A 22097-nucleotide genomic window follows, 5' to 3' on the forward strand; every position below is an offset into this window, starting at 1 on the left:
ACTTCAGAAGCATCTATTTGTTGAAAACTTGAAATACTAATTCAAACATTTTTGACCCTGCAGTTATAAATCTAGCAGTATGATCTTAGTACCAAACAAAAATGAAAAATCTATCATTGATTCATTATGATCTTTAAAGGCCTCTAAAATATTGGATTCGTCGTGTTCATTTTTTAAATTCTTGTAAAAGGTAAAAGATTTTTATTTTTTTAAAAAAAGAGTAAGAGGTATGTAATTGGATTCGGGTGAACCCATTATATATGAAACTTTCTCCACGACCCGGACCGGCCCGTAACTGGAATTTAATTGGGCCAGGGGCTCCTTGCCCCGATAGGAAAGTAAAGACCCGACCAAGCGCACATTCTAATAAATAGACATAACAAGTACGAATCTGTTTTGAGCTAATTTGGACTTCCAGTCTTTCTGTATAATTCTTTTCTTCTTCTTCGACAAAAAAAATAAGAAGTCTCTACTTTTACTTCTTCTTCTTCTTCTTCTTGTTTCCCGTTTCGGCGTTTCCTCCTTTCTTTGTTTTCGTTCCAGACACAGAGAGAGAATGGAGGGGCAGCCGGTAGCTCTGGTTCAATGCCAGCGAATTGGCTGTAACGCCAAGTTTTCCGAGGACGACAATCCCGAAGGTTCCTGTCAATACCATGATTCGGTACTCTCCTCGTTCCTTTTTTTTTTTTTTTTAAATATCTTATCGCGCTCTGGTTTTGATGTTGAAAGAAGCAAAGCTAATTTCAAATTTTCGTAATTTTCCTTTTGTTTCCGCACCAAATTATAATAAAAGAGACCTATACTTTGCCCCAGTTCAATTACATAATTAAAGTACACTGAAATTAGTGCGGTGGAGCTGCAGCCTCCAAATATATTTTTTACTCTTTATTATTATTATTATTTAATGCTTATTTTCAGCTGGAACGTATGCTAATTGAAATTTAAGGATGACCTTATTATTCGCTTTTGAGTTTAATTTAAGTGGGAAGCTTTGGCATCTTTTTCTGCTATGAATTGTAAAACCCATCTGTAGAACTGTCTATCGTTTGCTGCATTGATCAGTACATCTGTTGTTGTGTAAATTACTTCGTTATATGACTCAATTGAAATTTAATTTAATTTGCTGATCCAAATGCTGCACATTGTGCATGTAAAAGGGGTTTTCACTAGCAAGCTGATATCATAAAACTATGAAACTTATTATTATTCTTTTTGAGATTTTTAATTAAATATTAATTCAGCTTATTGTCTTGCATGTTTGGGCTTCGTTTGATTGCATGGGCATCTTCAATTTTGTCAGGGAGTAAGTATATGCCTATTAATTTAGTTGTTTATTTATTGAAGTTTCTAAAGTTTTCCTCTATATATTTGCTTTTTGTTCATTGCCATTACTTAAGCACAAAATCATTATTTTTCCAGCCTATATTTCATGATGGGATTAAAGAGTGGAGTTGTTGCAAGAAAAGAAGTCATGATTTCAGCTTATTTTTAGAAATACCAGGGTAAGTGATAATTTTCACTAGTATTTGAGTATGTCCTCTCCTAGTAGTGGACTATAGGGTTGAATGATCACCCACTGAAATTTTAAGTGAAGTTCATTTTTTTTATCCTATTCTTGAGAACCCTCTTAAATCGATTATGCATTTTAAATTTTGTCATCATCAGTTGTTTAGCTTTCCTTTACGTTCCTTTTTTTTTTTTTTTTTTTTTTTGTGAATGGAGATGCAAGACAGGTAAACACACAACAGAAAAACCAGTGTTGCAAAAGGCGGTTCCTAAGACTCCTGTTTCCACTCCTACTTCAGCTCCTACAACTGATGCATCATCAAAGCAGTCCTGCTCAAGGTGTCGGCAGGGCTTCTTCTGTTCGGATCATGGTACTTTCAGTTGAATGCCGTTTGCTTATATTCTTCATACTTGGTGTACTGTGTCAGGAGTTTGGTTGTTTTTTTCATGACTGTAATTCTTTTGATAATGTAGAAGAATCTATCTGCACACAACTTCAAGTATGAAACAATGGGAACGATCGTTAACATTTAAAGATATCAGTAATTTGGATGTTTAAAAAAATAACTATAATAGGATTCATTGTGAAGCGATATAGGGTGGTTTGCTCAATTTGTTTACAATTGAATGCACGTCCTTCATTGTGTTACTGAGGAACATGGTTTGGGGGAGGTAATGGATAAGAAGATGCAAAATACAACAAAGCTGTGTGTCTTTGGGTTTTGATGAGGTTTTAATCTTCTTGAGTCCAGTGTGAGGTTGAAATAACACATAAGTTCTTTTCATTCTCTTTGAGTATTTTCTCAATGATTGGGCTGTGCTTTATCTGGAACCTGCTTCCCTTACTTCTTTATGTCTTTACTTTTTTCTCTGTGTTAAGCACACCATGATTAATATTTTTCTTGCATAGCTTATCCACTTATCCATTTTCTACCAATTTCTATTGCATTTTAGGCTGAAGCAAGTGATGCCTTTTTCAGGTTCACAAACCAAAGAAATGAACTCAAAGCCTGTAAATGTTGTCACAACGCCACTTGCTGAAAGCATTAAAGATGATGAAGGTACTTCTGCTCCACCAAAAAAGATCATTGACATAAACCATCCCCAAACCTGCAAAAATCAAGGGTGTGGTAAAACTTTCAAAGAGAAGGATAACCATGAGACTGCTTGCAGCTACCATCCTGGGCCTGCCGTTTTCCATGATCGAGTGAGAGGGGTGAGTGTACTGTGTAGTCAATTCAGACCTATATAGTGTGTGTAAACATACACATATAATTTTACATGACCACCATTTCTTTTAATATTGCAGTGGAAGTGCTGTGACATTCATGTAAAGGAATTTGATGAGTTCATGAGCATCCCTCCATGCACCAAGGGGTGGCACAATGCCAACCCAGCACCTTAAATGGAAGATACTGGGAAGGATGAAGTGTTTTTTGCCGTCTTTTTTGTCCTAAATTTTGTTTGTTGGACTGATACAGCTCTTTCAGCTGTCATCCTGGAATATTAAACCTTTATTTCTATCCCCTTTTACATATGAAATTTTCATAGCTTGTATTGTTGTTAAATTGTTCAATAGATCATGATGGAGAAATCAAACATATTGAGGCTCGACCTTATGTTAAGATGTGAACTTTTATTTGCATTAGAAGTTGTCTTATGCTTCTATAACCACATCCAATGTGTTCTAAATTACACTGTCAATATGCTTGTATAGATGGTTAGGACTTGCATCAATTTGGCATATTAATTTCCAAACCCTCATTTGCATACATTTAATGAAAGTTTATATATCAGTATACTTGAAAATGTGATCATTAAATTGTTATCTCGGATTTGTTTGTATTGCTGTCTTCACTGGTATGTTAGAACAGGTTGGCTAAATGTCAGGGGTCTTATGTGAATAGTGGGTTTAAATTGCTGAATGCTGACTATCATGCACTGTATACTGGTATTCACTAAATTATTGTGGTTTCCTGCATAGGCTTCTCATGAAGTCTTCAGCATTTGGGAGAAGGCAGGTGGATGGTGAAATACTGTTAGCTTACTGCAGGCTCTTCATCTAGATCTCATGTATCATACGGTTCATACCCTCTTATTGGATCATGGTTGGGTTGGGCTTTTAGAATTGGACATGAAGCCCAATCTAGAGCCCCAACCCCAATAGCATAACCCGCTTTATGGGAATGTGATCCCAAATCTTCTACTCCTTTTTTGAATGAGTAAATCTTCTGCCCTATCATATATATTATATATAGTCTGACCCGAGTATATAGTAAATTAGTGAAGCTGCATTGACTCATACCAAATTTGGAATGATATATAAGAGATGGATGGAGAAGGCGAAAGTGTAAGGGTTTTATTTTTTTGGTGAAAAAAAAAAAAAAAAGTGTTAAAGAGTTGGAATTATAATTATAGAGGGGGAAGCCATCACGTGTCCTATGATGTGTATAATCAATCCCCAGGACCCCATCCTTTATAGCGCAACCAAATCTCATGGTCCCACCACGACTTCTTCTTTGCATGTCCCACAACGACTTCTTATGGTTCTGTTTCCTTGTTTGACTCGTATATAGTGTTTATTGACCACCCTCTTGTTTGCCTTGTTTGTAACTTTTTAAAAATTCCAATTTTTCATTATATGGTAGTTTTCTGATATTTAATTCATTTTTCTTATGTCATATGTTCTTATTTACTGGATGTACATTATGAAAAGTAGACATTTTAGAAGAGTGACTTAAAAAAAACTTTATATATGAATGATTGATATTATATTCATAAGTCGTGTTTTAAAAGTGATTAATTGATAATTGTAAGTCATTAAATTTACCTACCAAATAATATGTCAATATCTATATCAAGAAAAATTCTCTAGAGCAAATGACAGATTTTTTGTTTTATTCTAATTTTTATCGTTAAACTCTTAATACTTTGTTTCAAAATTGTTAAACAGTGATTAATGTTGTTTCCTCTCTTGTTTTTTATATGAGTATATTCTCAAGAAGTGTAAAATTATTATTAGGTTTTAATTTTGTGATTTTGGCCAATATTACAGAGTTAAAATTTAATTTCAAACGATAAATTAAGTATCAAGTAATCAAAGGGGACAAATTAATTTGCACTACAGACCACTCAATAACAACTCTACATATCAATATTTTATTTGTTACAAATAAATGGAGTTCAAATTGAATCCGACAAATTAGAGTGAATTATCATTCGATTAATTTTAGATGGATGAACATAACTGAATAACCAAATTGTGGGTGTGAGACTACTCATGAGAGTTTTTGTTAAGTATTATTTAGCTCTTACATGTTGAGCTAAATCAGAAGAGGGCAAAGCCACCAGGCCCACTACCATCAACCACATATCATCAATTGAATTTGAATCTAGTTGATGAGATGAGTGATGAGGATCCAAAAGCCAAATGAAATAATACATGGAATATTAATTGCATGGGCCTGAGGTGGGTCCCGTCCCAGAGTCCCCACCACGGTCACGCCGGTCTGTACAATTGCTGACGACGGCGGGTCATCGGCTGCTCTTCCGCCGGTCGTGTCTTTGTTTTTAGGCTCTGAGGCGCAGTCTGGCTCTATGATGTAGCTAGCTGCAACCAACTTAGCTGTCACTTTTTTTAAGCTTGCATTTATTAATTATTTATGCTTTATTAGTTGCATGCCCTCAGAGTGAGGCACGTGTATAGGGTTCACTTTCTCAGCCTTATTATTATTAATTTATTATGCTTGCCTCCGTTGCATTTATAGGTGAATTTCTCAGAGGATTCTTTTATCTTTTGGGTTTGTGATTAATGTGGCTTAAATAAATGGGTTGGATTGTCTCTGTCCTATAAACACTAAACACTGAGCAAAGCCTACAGGCTACAGTCTCAGCCTCTCACATAGGCTAAATTGCTAAAGTGATAAGATTGGATTTCGCCACAGTAAATTAATGTAACAAAATAATTTGGCTTTTGATTAACCAACGCACATCCTCCGCTGTGTTTTTTGAAACCAACCACATTAAGAAGATTAAGTTTTGGATCTTAAACCATAAAACAAGGGACAGTAACAGTAGCTCCAAATCCCAGTAACAAAATATTAAAAATCAGAGAATAATTAAGTGAGACAATGAAATAAAAAATTAATTAAAATGGGAGAAATCAGAAATAGCATATACTATATAGCATGCATGGCAAGCTTTAAACGAAGCAAGCCTGTTTATATGTTGAGTGCTGCAAAGCTGCAGAGTCTGGTGTGTTGTATCATGTATGTTGCTACACTTTCTAACCCTTTTTTGTGTTGTGTGTTTATTAATTAAATATGCTTTAATTTATATATCGATGCATGTAAAAGCGAAAACCACTTAAGAAGAGGATCTTTGTAAAGTTTCCTTTGATATTCTTACTTTTATGATAGAAAAACGTACAAGACTGATGGTTCACGCGCCCTTCTCTAACACAAATACCAAGTAACCTACAAAATAACTTTACCAACTAGTAATTCATAACATGGACATCTCTAAAAAAAAGTTTCAAATTTCAATCCTTTATTTATGAAACATTGTGAATGTTTTATGCTTTTTGGGTTTACAATAAACATAAAAAAAATATTTTGGCATTTGAATTTCACAAGACCATCAATATTATCATCATCATTCTATAATTTCTAAGATTATGATAACTGCATTATTGAAAAGAGGGAAGGTCTGGGTCACGTGGAGAGGATTGGCCTAAATATAGGAGCATTCTTCATTTTTTAAAGCAAATTTGATATGTTCAACTTTTTCGGTCAAGCCCATATTGCAGTGGTAAGTGGACCATGTAAGCAAGATTGTGGGATTTCTTGGAAAGGAAGTTGTCATTGTTGAAGCTGGTCTTGTTGCACAAAAGGGGGAAAATAGAAAAACAAGCATGAAAACCAAAAAGGATTTTCCTTGGCCATCTGGGAAACAAACAAGTTCACCAATTTTGTGTATAATAATGTAATTTGAAAGTCGCTTCTTCTTTGTGAGACAAGAGACAAAGAAGACAACAAGCCAATTCTCTCAGAACCAAAACCAAGAGACTCACCAGAATGGCAATGCACTCTTCCTCTTTCAATCCTTCCCTTTGAACCAAACCAGATCAAAAACAAAACCATGGTGTCATCAGACTCATCACTGTCACAGCCTGCAGTTCACGCGCTATCCACAGGGACTGAGAGTAGGAGTCGGTGGGTGGTGGACAAATTGGTAAATGTACATGGGTAATAAATTAAATGTAATAATCAGAATATTAGGTGTCGAAAAATGCAGGCACTTTGGGAAACGACGGTACGAATGACGGCCGCTGCCGTTTACTGCAGTTTTTACAGTCTACGCACTAACGTCGCTTCACCGCCGTTTGCATCTCTTTCTAAAACCAGGCAGCAGAGAGAGAGGGAGAGACTGATTCACATCAACTATTTCTCTCTCTTCATAACACTCGTCCAGTCTGCCTTACTCTTCACGCCAAACGTCTGCTCCCTCTCTGTCTCTCTCTCTGTCTCTCTCTCTCACTCACTCACACACTCTCTCTCTCTCTCTCTGTCTCTCTCTCTGTTGGTGGTAATATGTGAGTGAGAAACAGAAGGCTTAGCTCATATTCTGCTGGTTTTAGTGTTTCACTGCCATTTTCTTCTCTACCACTCTTATCTGCCTTCTGGGTTTTGATAGTGAAGCTTGTTGACAATGGGGGAAAGGGTGTTCTTCCAATGGAGGAAGAAGACGGGGATTGTTTTGTGCTTCGGTTTGACTCTGCTTGCGCTTCTCTGTCCTCCTGCTTCCCCACTCAACGAAGAAGGTGCTCTATCTCTTTGGCTTTTCTGGTGTCTCTCTCTCGCCGTTTTTGCTTTTGCTTCTTTCCTTTTGGTTTTGAGTTTCCATTTTTGGAAAGTTCTACTTTGTATTGTAGCCCAAACCATATAAGCATTCATTCCAAAACTCTCTCTTCCTTAGCTTTTCGTTTGGCTGCCAAGAAAACAGAGGAAACAACGAGAAAATGAACAAACATGCTGTGTTTTATGTTTTCCATAACTTATACTTTTCAGAAAATGGACTTTGTCAGCGTGGCGCTCTACTCTAGTCCCACGAGTTTTTCTTTGGTTCTCTTTTCCCACATTTTGTCAGCAGCCAAACGACCACACACCTTCTGCTTCTGTATTATGTTTTTTTTTTTTTTGAACACAAATTATTGATGAAGCTTCTCCTGGACATACGGCATATTTTAGTGTTTTTAGTTGAACTTGGAATCCTCTAATCATATGTTTTAATTTTTTTTTACTATTAAATGTGTTTGTTTTATTTATATAATCCATAGCGTTGATTCCCTGGAATATTAAATGGGGTACTATTTAATTCCTTGTAATATTAAATGGGTTCCAGGAAAAGCGTTGATGTCAATTAAGGCCTTGTTCAGTAACGTAGCTAACGTGTTACTCGACTGGAACGATGCCCATGACGAAGATTTCTGTTCTTGGCGTGGAGTTTTCTGCGATAATGTCACCCTCTCTGTGGCCTCCTTGTGGGTTTCTCTCTCTCTCTCTCTCTCTCTCTCTCTCTCTCCCTCCCTGTAAAACTTGTTCATTGTCTTAGATATGACCATTTTATGGTCTCCTACAGTAATTATTAATGGGCTTTTTTTTTGGTGTGTTTCTGTTTTTGCTGTTTGAAGGAATCTGTCAAATTTGAACCTGGGTGGGGAGATTTCACCAGCCATTGGAGAATTGGGGAACCTACAATCCATGTATATTTCATTTATTTGTATTCCCTTTTGTATTTTCTTAGTTCAATATTATTTAAGTGAGTTTTAATGGGTTTTCCATGTATATTTCATTTATTTGTATCCCTTGTGTATTTTCTTAGTTCAATATTGTTTAAGTGAGTTTTAATGGGTTTTTATATTTATGAATGGCAGAGACTTGCAGGGGAATAAGCTTACTGGTCAAATCCCAGATGAGATTGGCAACTGTGCTTCTCTTATACATCTGTAAGATTTCTTCTCTTGTTTGTTCGTCCTTGGAGTTGCTGTCTTTTATGGTTTTGCTAAGTTTGTGTTTAAAATACAGGGATTTTTCTGATAATAATTTGTACGGAGACATCCCCTTCTCTGTTTCCAAGCTTAAGAAGCTTGAGCTTTTGTAAGTGTTTCATCATGCAATGCCAGTTAGCATATCTCACTAACACATCAAATTCTCTACAAATATAATCTGATTCCTTTAATGCAGAAATTTGAAGAATAATCAGTTGACTGGTCCTATCCCTACAACTCTTACACAAATTCCAAACCTGAAAACTCTGTAAGTTCTCTGCTTTACTTTCTATGTGAGTTTGGCACTAGCGTTTGATATATTAAATAGTAATCTTCAATTCTCATAATTGCTGTGTTTAAAGTTCTTTCCAATGATATTTATGGCTGTTTGTGTTTACTTATTTTGCTCTAATATTTTTGTCTTTTCTGCTTTGGTGGTTTTATGTTTGAAGTGATCTAGCTCGGAACCAGCTCACTGGTGAGATACCAAGGCTAATATACTGGAATGAAGTACTGCAGTACTTGTAAGTACCAGAAATATTAACACTCAAGCAAAAAAAATTTCATGCTTCATGTTTATTATTCTCATCCGTACTTGTGTATTTTGTTTCTGATGGTTTGGGTTAATATTTAGTTGGTTGTGTTCACTAATATTTTCTGCAAAAGTTTCCAAATTTATAATTTCCTGGTTGGTATTGACTTATACAGTGGATTACGTGGCAACTCTTTGACTGGATCACTGTCCCCTGATATGTGTCAATTAACTGGCTTGTGGTATTTGTGAGTATTTATACAATCTCAGTTTCAACTATTCTTGGTGTCATTACTTTTCTTTTGGTGATTTTTTGTTAAATGAATTCTTATTTACTCAACAGTGATGTTAGAGGCAATAATCTGACTGGCCTGATCCCAGACAACATTGGCAACTGTACAAGCTTTGAGATCCTGTATGTTTTCTTTAAAAAGTTCTTGGGTTTCCACTCCTCTCCCAAAATAAAGGAGAGCAGAAGGTTTTGGATGTGATTTTGATAATGTGTATTTTGATTGTAGGGATATATCATATAATCAGATCACTGGTGAAATTCCCTATAACATTGGATTTCTACAAGTGGCTACGCTGTAAGTTTTATTCCTTTAGAGTTTAGTTTGTGTAGTTATTGTGGAGTTCAGCTGAGAAACTAGTTATCGTGCTTTTTGTCAGGTCGCTACAGGGAAATAGACTAACCGGAAAGATTCCTGAGGTGATTGGTCTAATGCAGGCCCTTGCTGTTCTGTAAGTTAATTATTTGGACTTTTTAAGAACTTTATTCCACTAGGTTTGGTGTGTGCTTGTTAGTGAGTTCCTTTGTGTTTCTCGATTTCTTGTCTGTCTTCCAGGGATTTGAGCGAGAATGAACTGGTAGGGCCAATCCCCCCAATACTTGGCAATTTGTCTTACACTGGGAAATTGTAAGTTTGGTTGGCGTCGATGGAAAATGCCATTTCATAGTGCTTCAGTATGGGGTCTTAAACACATTTGTTTGTTGTTCCAGATACCTGCATGGCAACAAGTTGACTGGGTCAATACCTCCTGAGCTTGGGAATATGTCGAAACTTAGCTATTTGTGAGCTCCCTCTTCTGGCACACCCATCAATGGCAATGTTTTTGTCTTGAGTGTTTAAATTTGATTTGCAAATTATCTCTTCAGGCAACTGAACGACAACAAACTAGTTGGTAGAATTCCTGCTGAGCTTGGGAAGCTGGAGCAGCTGTTTGAGCTGTGAGTATTTATTGTTCCAAAATTCAATTTCCTATGAATATCTAGTGTTACTGTCAGTTATTTACTTATATGCTATGGGTTAGGAATCTTGCCAACAATGATCTGGAAGGTCCCATTCCGCAAGAAATCAGTTCCTGCACGGCCTTGAATCAATTGTAGGTTATCTGGTTTCTGACTTAACACCTTAATTTTAATTACTTTATAGAGCATCAGTATTTTTATGCATACTGATTGAATTTCATATGATTGATTGTTGTTTTTCTTTAAGCAATGTACATGGAAATCGCTTAACTGGATCTATCCCTCTGGAATTTCGGAACCTGCAGAGCTTGACTTATCTGTGAGTTTTGCTGCTGTTGAACTTTGATCATCACTTCATCTTTAACTAAACTCTTGTGGTTGAATTGAACCAGCTTGGAAGTTGATAGAATTAAATTGATTGGACCTTCAGGAACTTGTCAGCAAACAATTTTAGTGGTAGTATAGCAATTGAGTTGGGGCGCATCATCAATCTTGATACATTGTAAGCTTCCTGGTGTTTTATGTTTTGGCGCAAACTTTTTTATTCAGATGTAAGACACATTGTATTGTCAATTTTCAGGGATATGTCAAGCAATAAGTTTTCAGGCCCCGTTCCAGCTTCTGTTGGTGATCTTGAGCACCTTCTAACCTTGTAAAGTCTACTTCTATATGCCTACTGTATAGTTTTCATTGATAGTGGCACCTGACCCTTGATACACATGTTTGCTTGCAGGAATTTGAGTTGTAATCATCTTGATGGTTCTTTGCCAGGAGAATTTGGGGACCTTAGGAGCGTTCAAATTATGTGAGTTTTTAATAGGACTGATTTGTAATTATATTTTCCATGGATGAATCTTATTTTCTGCCTACCTTTGTAGTGATATGTCATTCAACAATCTCTCTGGGAGCATCCCTGCAGAGTTGGGTCAGTTGCAGAACCTTGCGGCATTGTGAGCTCCCTACTCACTTTTCTTTTGTTATTTTTTGTCTCGTTATTTATGCTTCACTTGTCTTGTCATGTTAATTATGTTCTTTGTTGGATTTCTAAATTAGGATACTTAACAACAACAACTTGCATGGAAAGATACCTGATCAGCTAGCCAACTGTTTCAGTCTTGCCACCTTGTGAGTTCTGTTTCCTGAATCTCTTGCATGTTCATTATTTTCTAAAGCTTTCCTAAATGTTGCTTCATCTATATTTCAGGAATTTCTCATACAACAATCTATCAGGCGATGTACCTCTCATGCGGAACTTTTCACGATTTACACCAGACAGGTATGAGGGGGAAGACCAAATTTCTCTTTTCTGTATTTACTCTTATAATGATTCATGTTTTGTTTGTTTCAGTTTCATTGGAAACCCATTGTTGTGTGGCAACTGGTTGGGATCAATATGCAGACCTTATGTTCCAAAATCCAGGGGTAAAAGTTTAACCTCAAAACCTTGTGTTGAGCTAAAGCAATCTAGGGTATTTAACCATCATCTATATTTTCATCCAAATTTAACAAACTCTCTCTGATTTCTACTTTCAGTTCTATTCTCCAAAGCAGCCGTTGTTTGTATGGCATTGGGCTTCATTACATTATTATCCATGGTAATAGTTGCGATTTACAAATCCAACCAACCAAAGCAATTGATGATAGGATCTAGCAAGAGTGGGCAAGGCATGTATACCCTTTTTATTTTTAAATTCAACTTTCTGTCTTTATTTTAAATCTCTAACCTAAAGAAGATTCACTTTTCTTTCCAGGACCTCCTAAACTTGTAATCCTTCACATGGATATGGCTATTCACACCTTTGATGATATAATGAGAATCACTGAGAATCTAAATGAAAAGTATATTATTGGGTATGGTGCTTCTAGCACAGTGTACAAGTGTGTACTAAAGAATTCCCGACCAATGGCAATTAAGCGACTCTACAATCGGTATCCACACAACTTCCTAGAGTTTGAGACTGAACTTGAAACCATTGGCAGCATCAGACATAGAAATGTGGTCAGCTTGCATGGGTATTCCCTGTCTCCCCATGGAAATCTACTCTTCTATGACTATATGGAAAATGGATCGCTTTGGGATCTGCTTCATGGTTAGTTCTCGTTCACTGTACTTATTGTTTTTTGTTTTCAAGTTTATACAAGGTCATGAGTTACATGTGATAGCTCACATTTGTCTATTTAAATGAAAAACAAAAGGTCATGGTAAATTGTTATGGAAATTATTTTTAGCATTGCAGAATCTTAAATGTTTAATGGGTATGAAAATTGTGAGTTTAGGGTAAATTGAGGTTTATTTCGTCAATCACTGACCGTTTTTCTGACATTCCATGACAGGACCATCAAAGAAGGTTAAACTTGATTGGGAAACACGGTTGAAAATAGCAGTTGGAGCTGCGCAGGGACTTGCTTATCTTCACCATGATTGCAACCCTCGAATTATTCACAGGGATGTAAAATCCTCAAATATCCTGCTGGATGAGAATTTTGAGGCTCGCCTCTCTGATTTTGGTATTGCAAAATCCATCCCGACTGCTAAGACTCATGCATCAACTTATGTTCTTGGAACAATCGGCTACATTGATCCAGAATATGCTCGGACTTCTCGGCTCAATGAAAAATCTGATGTATATAGCTTTGGCATTGTGCTTCTGGAGCTACTGACTGGGAAAAAGGCTGTGGACAAGGAATCTAACTTGCATCAACTGGTACGTTTCTACATCTAACTTGCGAAGCAAGGTTACAACTGTGATGATCAGTGTGGTAAAGAACTGAGTGATCAATGTTACTTTGATACTATTCTGAGAGGAATATGTTAGCTACAACATGGAAAGTTTTTTTTTTGTTTTTGGTCCGTATTATTGTCTTTACTTGCGCTTAACACTAGGATTGTTTGTCTCAGATTTTGTCCAAGGCAGATAACAATACAGTAATGGATGCTGTTGACCCAGAGGTTTCTGTTACTTGCATGGATTTATCTCATGTTAGGAAGACCTTCCAACTTGCTCTATTGTGCACCAAGCGCAACCCTGCTGAGAGACCAACCATGCATGAGGTTGCTAGGGTTTTGGTCTCCCTCCTTCCGGTAACTCCCACAAAACCGTGTTCTGCTCTTCCGAAGGGTATTGACTACGCGAAATTCGTGGGTGACAAGGGACCACAGCAGCAGCAGCCTCCACCGCGTGTCCAGCACGAGAGTAATTCATCCGATGCTCAGTGGTTTGTTCGGTTTGGTGAAGTTATATCTAAGAATACCCTTTGAAGATTCTTGTCGCTGGGTTTTGCTAACTTTCCAATAGAAAAAGATTGGGCCAAGTCGGACTTTGAAATCCCAAGTTTTGGTTCAGATGGGTTAAAGTGAATACAGCTTTTGGGAGTAGTATTGTAACAGATGCATAGTTTGCTTTTTGTATCGACCTGGTATTACCGTATTAGCAAATTTGTATAAGAAAAATAGTATTTATTATAACGTTTTTATTAGGGTTTGAATTAAATACTCGATGCCAGACGAGGGAAAAGAATTGCCCTGCTGTCATTTGTTCTGGTACCCGCTGGTTTTAATTTACTTTACAAAAAATCATGTCCAAAGATTTAGTTTAAAGTCTGCAGGCTTTTGCTTTCTGAGAGACTGAAACGGGTTCACGAGAATTTATGTTTGCTCTGAGCATTCATACTGAACTAAAGTTAATACTCCTTGATCCTTGATATTTGGCTTGTGTCATTGGGTCCCACACCCTCGCACACTATCCAATTAATGTCATGTAAACTAAAAAGTGGGGTTTTTTAAGGTCACAGGCGAATCTCCAAGGCTGGTTCTCTATTGAAATAGTGCCAATTACTCTAGCTGGTTGGACATTCTTATCGAGACAGTACTAATGCAGGCCCACCCAATCCGATTTTCAGGGTCCTATGGCATTGTGGTTAATAAATAAATACAGTCCGAATTCCAATTAAACCACAGGACTTGATGCAGCCACAAGGGAGAGGTGCATTGCGATTGTAGATATTAAATTTTTATTATTTTTTGTTCAAATTTTCAAAACAAACTTCTAAGCACATGCCCGATGCCTATGTGATAGAAACAGGTTGCTTGTATGTTTTTGAAGACTCTGGTCCACACAGAGTAATAAAATAACCAACTTCAAATCATGGTAATATACAGATTTGGAGCTACCTGCTGTTGCAGTATTCTAATTCAGGGATCCTCCCACAATGATATACTGGGATACTCCTTTCTACTGATCCACTGTAATTTTTCTTTGACTACATTTGTCATCATCTACAACTTAAATGTTACAAGACTATGAGCGTTCCATGTAAAGAAGAATCGCCTGCAAATTAAATGAGCAAGAAACTACTTAATCATAAAGGTATAAATGTAAGGAAACTCCAATAAACTAATAATAATATACCTCATGTTTTTTATGAGAATTTGGCCTGTTCTCTTTTGTGACCTTGCTTCGAATAATTGAAGCAACCATGTCTTGAACCAAACATAAAAAAGTATGGAGTACACATAAAAGTTTCTGAGCTTCATAGATCATGTTTTTAAGGAGATTAACCTTAGCAGGCAGAGACACCTTTTGACTGAGGTTTTGCATTATGCTGTGCTTCAGGTGCAAGAGACAGCTGGCAATCATTTCAAGTTAGAGAATGAGAAGACAGAGATAAAAATATTTATTGAAACAAGTAAACAACACATAAATTGCTGAAACTTTTACATATATACAATTGTTCATGAGTATTTGTACAGAACTGAGTTGAATCCTTAAGAAATGTGTTGCCATAGGTGGAAGCCTCCCACTATTTTCAACACATAAATCGGTAAACTTTTGTTGTTCATCATTATTAGGTGCAATTAACCATTTATTAGCATTTGAAATTACTATTCTTCTAACATTTAGATCAGACCGTACCTTACTAAATAAATCTGTTGGTGGTTCCTTTTGAAACCTCTTGTCACTTGAAAGCTTTAATTCCTAGAGGCAAGTTAAAGTGTTGCGTTAAAAAAACAAAAAAAAAGAAGGTAAAGTCTCCTCAATAAACAAAGAAAAATAACTAAACATATAAGTTTTGTTCTTTTTCTTTGATATTTTCTGGAATGCTTATTGCTTAAAAGGCTTGGTCAGTAGATTACCCTTGGCACTCTGCTTTCCTTTTTGATATTTTGGAAAACACCAGTTTCTCCTTTACTTGAAAGTGTCTGCATCAAGCACCAAATGGCTCAACTCAACAAAAGATTATTGCTGATAATACAAACTCAATTAAAATGTTGTATATACTGATATTTAAACTACCTTGTTTTTAAGAGAGCAAGCTGTGCATTTATATGCCGTTTCACTTTTCTCTTGCTTTACGGCATAGACAGAGTTTGGTCTGTGCAAAAGAGTAATAACAACATTAAATAGCAACCATACTCCTCTCAATAAGATTACTCTGAAAGATTGTAATCATAACTATTTTCATGTATGAAGCATTGAAGATCATAAAGAATGGACAACTGGGACAAAAGAGGATACATATGTTTATAGGTTTAGCTTCAAAATTGACAAGTTCAAAAAGCATAGGTTGTTACCCTTTAATCTCTGTAGTTTCTTTTTGTGATAAGCAACTATAATTAGGTGTATTTGTCTCCTGCAATGTGAAGATTATTTGGTCATGAGAGTAGAGAAAGTAATTGCACATACTGATAAAAAGAAAAGATTTGGAGACTTACGTTATTAAATGTGTGTTGCATAGTTTTCTCCGGTGTCCTCAGGTGAAACACCTGAATAGAAATCAAATAAGGAACTGTTAAGAGAAATATTTTGAAGCACATATGCTACCTCAAGTCAAATTGCTGAGACAATGTTTATGATTACTTGAAACTCTTTTCGTTGTATTGTGCTTGTTTTAGGCAATGGAGAAGCCTTGACAATCTGCAGAGCACAATACCAATCCATTGAAAGATCATAAAATTGTACAAATTTTTCAGTCTTCCAAATTTACAAAACCAACAATTTCATTTTCTTTTAAAAGACTATTAACTCCAAGTACAAACTTTTATGTTCAAGAGGCGATAAAGGAATAGACACTTGCTTTTGCTTGTTCGCCTGATTTAGCAATCTTATACCTGAAAATCAGAATGCATAAGATGGCACAACATCTCATTAGGTATAGTTTCATGTATCAAACCCCAGATGTCTAATGAAAAATATTTACCAATATCCAGCAAGAAGTGAATATACCTACGTCTTTGTGCCCTATGTGCTGTTTCCAAATTTGGCTCTCTAGGAACTGTAGCTTTAGGCCTAGAAACATCAGCTCCAACCTGCATTACACCACAAAAACATTATTATTTGGCATGAAAAATATTTATCTTTTTTTTTTTGTGTTAAAAACAGAAAATCTTATTGATTTAGATATAATATGTATATAATTGACCGTGGATATTACATTGACAAAATATCTGCAGAAACAATGACATGTTAAACCAGAATCGATATAGATTAAAAGAAAAAATGGATATTAGTGCTGTATGTATATTACCTTTTTCGGCACCTTGTGTAACCAAAGAGGTTGATGCTTAAGTTGAGAAACCTGCTTTCAAAAAATTATATAGAGCTCTTCAGAAGTTCATATAAAAGACTGATAACTACTGAATTCCATAAGTACGATATTCTACAAGAATTTAACAGCTTAAAAAAAATCTCATATATCCATCAGGAAAGGAGATTAGAATAAGAGGACTCCATTCTCTAGTAGGTATACAATGCGAGGAAAAGCACTACATTATAAGTTCTCCGAAAGTATGATTTCAACAACAGATCAATGGATCAAAGATGCCAAACTATCATATAAAGAAAAGTGCACCTTGCATAAATAGCCAGCCTCCAACTTCTGCCTTTTAGTAGCCACGCCATCAAATAATGGAGAACTCTGTGAATTCTCATCAAATTTCACTACCTTCTTCTCAACCCTAGGAAATTAAGAATTGAAAATGGTAGAAATAGAAAAATAAAACACCATACCAATAAGAATAACATATACTTCCGGAAAAGAAACATCATTAGATTTCAAATTACAACATTTACAAGGGCCCACAGCAAATGAACCAAAATATGCTTCAACAACTTTCAGTACAACCTGGTAAATGACAATCTTGTCTTACCAATGATTAGCATAGATATATGTATATCAGCAGGGATGATACAGTTACACCTTGAATACTGAAAAATGTAATTTGTAAATAAAGAAAAGACAAGGCACTTTTGCCAATGAAGATGACACTAGAGAAGAGTTTTACACCTCCTCAATATTCGGTTGGAGTGAACCTCTCGACGCTGATTTTGCTTGGCCAAGTGACTTGCTGTTGGTTTCATTAAAGTTGAACTCCTTGATAGACGTGGATTGACTGCCGACTTCTTTTTAGCTTTCGGACTATTTTGAGCAATGCGATTAGAAAGTCTTAATCCTGTACAAATATGAATCTCCAGCTACTTATATAAGAAAGAGAGTGAATAAAATTACAGTAAGAATCAACTTCATGCATGGTTAATACAGATGATTATGCAATCTTGTTTCTTATCAGATTATGATGCTGCACAAGAAGTTGATATCAGTAAAATAAAAAAGTACCTCCGCTGTTATCTTCTTCTACTGGATATACCTCAGCTTCCATGCAATTACTTGAGCCACTGCTGACATATCTAATGCTTTTAACATCTTTGGATTCAGCAGAGGTTTTTTCATGTCCCGCAAGATTGCCTTTGTACCACTTCAGCAGTTTTACAATGAAAGCTAAAAAAAAAAAAAAAAAAAAGAGAGTTAGTGGTAGACGTTGTAAAGCATTCAATGATTACAACAAGTAACAATGTGAGCTAAAATTGAACATTCCCACTGCACTAGATTGTGAGGCATCAGAATCGGGTTGCCAGAGACCCCAATAGCTTAGCTTTGTTCAATTCCAGAGTTTTGTACAGTTCAAAATAACAATACCAAACAAAAAACCAATAAAGACACAACTATTAAATCACAAAACATCAAATATTTTACATTACTTTACCACATCAGATATTTTGAAGTTTAAGGACATGAATTGGAAAACCATGTCATACCAAGCTAATTGTATTTCATTGACTCTAAACTAAATTACAATTACAATTCTTTCAAAGCAAACAAGGTGAACACGTAGAAACCGAAAATAATTAGCAGAGAACGATCAACAACATGATCGTCCAAATTCATGTTTTAGGAACATGATTAAACGCAAACAATGGTCTCTAAATCGCTTACGTGAAGGTGGATAGCTTCGGGCATATTGGAACCAGCCTTCGGCTTCTGCGGCCTCCCAATCCGTTTCAGGCTGAGTGAAATCGTAGAACCGCGGCGCATCAAACTCGTAGTCCATATCAATATCTTCGTCCATGTAAGGTTCTCTAACAAACTCCCCCAATTCTTCATCCATATCTCTCTCTCTTTCTCTCCCTCTCTCTGTCTACAATGGCAGCCCCTCTGAACCACGTTTCAGGCAAAGAAACCAAGGAATTCCACGCGCATTTTAAAATTTGTTTACTTCCATTTTTTCAAAAATTGTTGAATTTCATTCTCCTGCTGATTTTCTCGGAAAATGGATGAGAAAGCTCTGGCTTACAATCAGGTTAACGAGGTCTACGATTTTCCCTCTCTTTATCTCTCTGTCTCGAAAAATTGGAGGGAATTGTGAGAACCTTCCCGGGAAATGACAAAGAGAGGGAGAGAAAGCTGATGCTATATAATAAATACTATTCGATTATGTGAAACCCTAGTTGTGATTTGTGATTTTTCTAAACAAGAAAGGGAATTTTTATGTTTGATTTTTTGGAGCGAAATTTACGGTTTTGTTTAAGGAAGCAAGAAAGGAAAGAGACGAGAAGACAGAACAGAAAAGAGAAGGTGGAGAACGGACTTTTTTTAGCGCCCAAGTTTGAGAGATGGGTCCAAATTTTTGAACTTGTGGGCTCCAGTCCACTACCCAAACAATTGTTGTTATCTTTACCAAAAACAAAATAGACAGCAAATTACAGTTAACGCCCCGAGGTTTGGGAGAGTTTCACAACTTGTACCCTATAGTTTTAATTTTTTTAATTTAGTATTTAACGTTTTGATTTATTACAATTGACTATTGTCATATTTCTAACCATCTAATTATACATTAATTGATCCTTTGACTGTTACGAGTCTCACAATTTTGTTAACCTGTAAAGCTGAATGACCTCTTTGCATATGTATTTTCATTACATCAAGTTTGATATGGATTTTGGGAAATCGTTTAAAAACCAAAAATTCATATTAAATAGCTTAAACACTTCTTATAGGGCAGCCTGAGAGGTCGTTCAGCCTTACAAGTCAGCAAAAATGTGGGATCCACAACTGCCACGTCATCAATTAACATCTATTTAGACAGTCAAACAAACGACAATATTCAATTATAAGTAAATCGAAACGTTATGTATCAAATTAAAAAAATTAAAACGATAGGGTGCAAGTTGTGAAACACCTCAAACCTCAAGGGTATAAGTTGTAATTTGCTAAAAAAAACATTTGTTATTATGACATCAATTTTTTTGTGCATGCTCCACCCCAAAAACACAAAAATACCACATTTTGTAAGCCAAATGTTTTTAAATATATTATATATGCAATAATATTAGGGATTCTAAATTTGGGTTATTACAAATGTCATTGTTTTACTTGTTGTAAAATAAATAATGCTTGGAGTGGGCCATGTATAACTAAATGACATATTGACACATCATTTGGATTCTAAATTTGAAAATATAAATTTGAGATCAATAGAATTGCTTATTATATATGTATGTACGTTTGGATTGAAGAAAATATTTACTCTCCTTTTGTTTTCTGAGGAAAGTTTAATAGGTAACAATTGGCAAATTATTCACTGACAGACTCAGAGGTATATCATTAATGAAAAAAATCATCATTCAAAATGTCTGATTTAGTATGTGATAAGCTTATAAATGAAGAAACAACAAAAATAAGTTGAACCATCTCTGATCTGTGTAACTTTTTTTTTTTGTAGAGCTGACCTGTGTATATTTATTCCTTGCAAAGAACTTCATTTTATGTAGGCAGTGAAACTTTAGAGACTACCCATTGAAAACCCTTCAAAATCTACCTAGTTTATTGGAGTTTGGGCTCTCATACAGGGCATATGATGATGTGCAGCTGCATTTTGAGGAAGGAGGATTTCAGAAACTCAGGGACTATAGATAATGGGCCTCTTCGATTTGTTAACACGCCTAAAGGATTCACACGTGGTATGGATCCATCATATAATGGCCAACATTATTGGGCTGTTTAGCATGTTTACATTGAATCTTGAAACCAGAATACCTAATATATATCTAAAACGCTTCAAATGAATTTATGAACATCAACTGGCCTATTAGCTCAGCTGGTTAGAGCGTCGTGCTAATAACGCGAAGGTCGCAGGTTCGAGACCTGCATGGGCCATTTTAGAAAACTTTTTTAAGTATCATTTATCATTTTGTTATCCATTATGACCAAAACAGGCGTCCATTATTCCTCTGCAATCTTTCAATGTCTTGGCCTTCTTCAGTTTCACAAATCCCTCAGTAAAGTTTCAATGGATAGGATAGGATTCTTGTAAGACTTGTGACTTGTGAGGCTATTGTACAATTTCTGCCATTCAAGCACAACTTTAACAGAATGTTTGACAGAATGGTTGACAGAATGTTCTAGTTTCTACATCCTGATTTCACTAGGTGAGGGAGGTTATTACATGATTTCACTAATTAATGTTTTCCATGCCTGAGTTTTTTAGGCCATCTCATGCTGTGGTTGGTTTGCTCTGCCACTCATAAATCCATATTGATCAGGTGAGTTGGCCTCACCTGTTACATTTTCAGTAATGAATTCAAACTTCATCAGGTGGAACCTGGACTGTTAGGTACTAATAGACTTTCATAACAGCTGGCAAATTGCTAATCTGTAATATTATGTCAAGGAGGAAGACCATCCAACCATTTTCATTAAACCAACTATAATTGACTTGTTGGATGCTTGCTTTGAAAAGCCAATGGGTAGGACAATAGATTGCCTATTGTATTCTATGAAGCCAGCCCCTTCTTTACCAAAAAAAAAAACATGATTATATAATTTTGTAATTAAAAAAATGTTGAGGGTACCTAAAAAAATATAAATCACAAACCCTAAAAAGGTATTTAAACTGATGCATACAACGTTTTTCTCACATTTATTTTTTATGTATGAATGTATGATCAGTTATTGTGAGAAAAATATTGTATACACTTATTATATATAAAAATTTATCATAAGACAAACATTTTTTAAATCTATATTATCACCAATAAGACCTAAACTGCTCATGTTAACAAAACAAAAGCTCACTTGAACTAATTTAAAAAAATTAGAATGCGATCTTCAAAATTTGGGTTGTCCTAAGTTTTTTCTTTTAATTTTAGAATCTATTAGATAGCAAATTCGAAAATGATTTGAAATTTAAAAATTGTTTGCGTCTCAATCTTGAAAATTTTGAATTTTAAAACCATCTTTCTATATTTTCTGAAAAATAGAATGTTTTTGATTAATTTATGCATTTCTAACCATCTTACCCAACACCAATTTTATTTTCAAAACATATCCTTTAGTTTTGATTTTTTGAATATATATATATATATATATATATTTTAAAAAGTGTTTTCAAATCTTATACCAAACGTATCCAAGTTTCTGAAGGCAAC

The 22097-nt window shown here is 35.5% G+C and overlaps 3 protein-coding genes and 1 non-coding gene across 4 annotated transcripts; 3 read left to right on the forward strand and 1 right to left on the reverse strand.

Annotated features, from left to right (window-relative positions):
• The first annotated feature begins 409 nt into the window (after window positions 1-409).
• On the forward strand, window positions 410-3187 carry PBS2 (cysteine and histidine-rich domain-containing protein RAR1). The gene is made up of 5 exons (XM_086237123.1): window positions 410-661; window positions 1420-1502; window positions 1723-1877; window positions 2487-2722; window positions 2816-3187. The coding sequence occupies exons 1-5, from the start codon at window positions 557-559 to the stop codon at window positions 2909-2911; spliced, it is 675 nt and encodes a 224-aa protein (XP_086093249.1). The 5' UTR covers window positions 410-556; the 3' UTR covers window positions 2912-3187.
• Window positions 3188-7104: 3917 nt separating this feature from the next.
• Window positions 7105-13894, forward strand: ERL1 (ERECTA-like 1). Its single transcript, XM_086238766.1, has 27 exons — window positions 7105-7327; window positions 7909-8047; window positions 8198-8269; window positions 8441-8512; window positions 8592-8663; window positions 8751-8822; window positions 9007-9078; window positions 9263-9334; window positions 9430-9501; window positions 9605-9673; window positions 9756-9827; window positions 9932-10003; window positions 10087-10158; window positions 10243-10314; window positions 10398-10469; window positions 10583-10654; window positions 10766-10837; window positions 10916-10987; window positions 11069-11140; window positions 11214-11285; window positions 11389-11460; window positions 11540-11611; window positions 11684-11757; window positions 11869-12000; window positions 12087-12425; window positions 12670-13040; window positions 13235-13894. Exons 1-27 carry the CDS (start codon window positions 7216-7218, stop codon window positions 13592-13594), a joined length of 2964 nt encoding a protein of 987 aa, XP_086094892.1. The 5' UTR covers window positions 7105-7215; the 3' UTR covers window positions 13595-13894.
• A 739-nt stretch (window positions 13895-14633) lies between these two features.
• On the reverse strand, window positions 14634-18778 carry LOC147289539 (Cell cycle regulated microtubule associated protein). The gene is made up of 16 exons (XM_086234849.1): window positions 18607-18778; window positions 17950-18111; window positions 17620-17785; window positions 17185-17290; window positions 16861-16911; window positions 16560-16642; window positions 16411-16444; window positions 16194-16250; window positions 16049-16099; window positions 15908-15966; window positions 15630-15708; window positions 15470-15535; window positions 15249-15311; window positions 14913-14961; window positions 14745-14815; window positions 14634-14663 (listed from the first exon to the last, which is right to left on the reverse strand). Exons 1-16 carry the CDS (start codon window positions 18776-18778, stop codon window positions 14634-14636), a joined length of 1299 nt encoding a protein of 432 aa, XP_086090975.1.
• Window positions 18779-20752: 1974 nt separating this feature from the next.
• On the forward strand, window positions 20753-20826 carry TRNAI-AAU (transfer RNA isoleucine (anticodon AAU)). Its single transcript has one exon. It is a non-coding gene; the product is annotated as a tRNA-Ile (tRNA).
• Window positions 20827-22097: the final 1271 nt, after the last annotated feature.

The sequence above is a fragment of the Dryas octopetala genome, chromosome 3, assembly GCF_963921425.1.
Source record: "Dryas octopetala chromosome 3, drDryOcto1.1, whole genome shotgun sequence".
NCBI classification, from domain to species: Eukaryota; Viridiplantae; Streptophyta; class Magnoliopsida; order Rosales; family Rosaceae; genus Dryas; species Dryas octopetala.

Bases quoted from the DNA above. Each gene is read 5' to 3' on its own strand.
- PBS2 (XM_086237123.1), top strand. From the start codon at position 557: ATGGAGGGGCAGCCGGTAGCTCTGGTTCAATGCCAGCGAATTGGCTGT. The intron at 1,878-2,486 runs GTACTTTCAGTT...TGCCTTTTTCAG, and splicing joins CTTCTTCTGTTCGGATCATG to GTTCACAAACCAAAGAAATG. The intron at 2,723-2,815 runs GTGAGTGTACTG...TTAATATTGCAG, and splicing joins TCCATGATCGAGTGAGAGGG to TGGAAGTGCTGTGACATTCA.
- ERL1 (XM_086238766.1), top strand. From the start codon at position 7,216: ATGGGGGAAAGGGTGTTCTTCCAATGGAGGAAGAAGACGGGGATTGTT. The intron at 10,988-11,068 runs GTAAAGTCTACT...GTTTGCTTGCAG, and splicing joins CTTGAGCACCTTCTAACCTT to GAATTTGAGTTGTAATCATC. The intron at 11,758-11,868 runs GTAAAAGTTTAA...TTCTACTTTCAG, and splicing joins TTATGTTCCAAAATCCAGGG to TTCTATTCTCCAAAGCAGCC.
- LOC147289539 (XM_086234849.1), bottom strand. From the start codon at position 18,778: ATGGATGAAGAATTGGGGGAGTTTGTTAGAGAACCTTACATGGACGAA. The intron at 16,445-16,559 runs GTATATTCACTT...TCTGATTTTCAG, and splicing joins CATAGGGCACAAAGACGTAG to GTATAAGATTGCTAAATCAG. The intron at 15,709-15,907 runs GTAACAACCTAT...TCTTTTGCACAG, and splicing joins GAAACTACAGAGATTAAAGG to ACCAAACTCTGTCTATGCCG.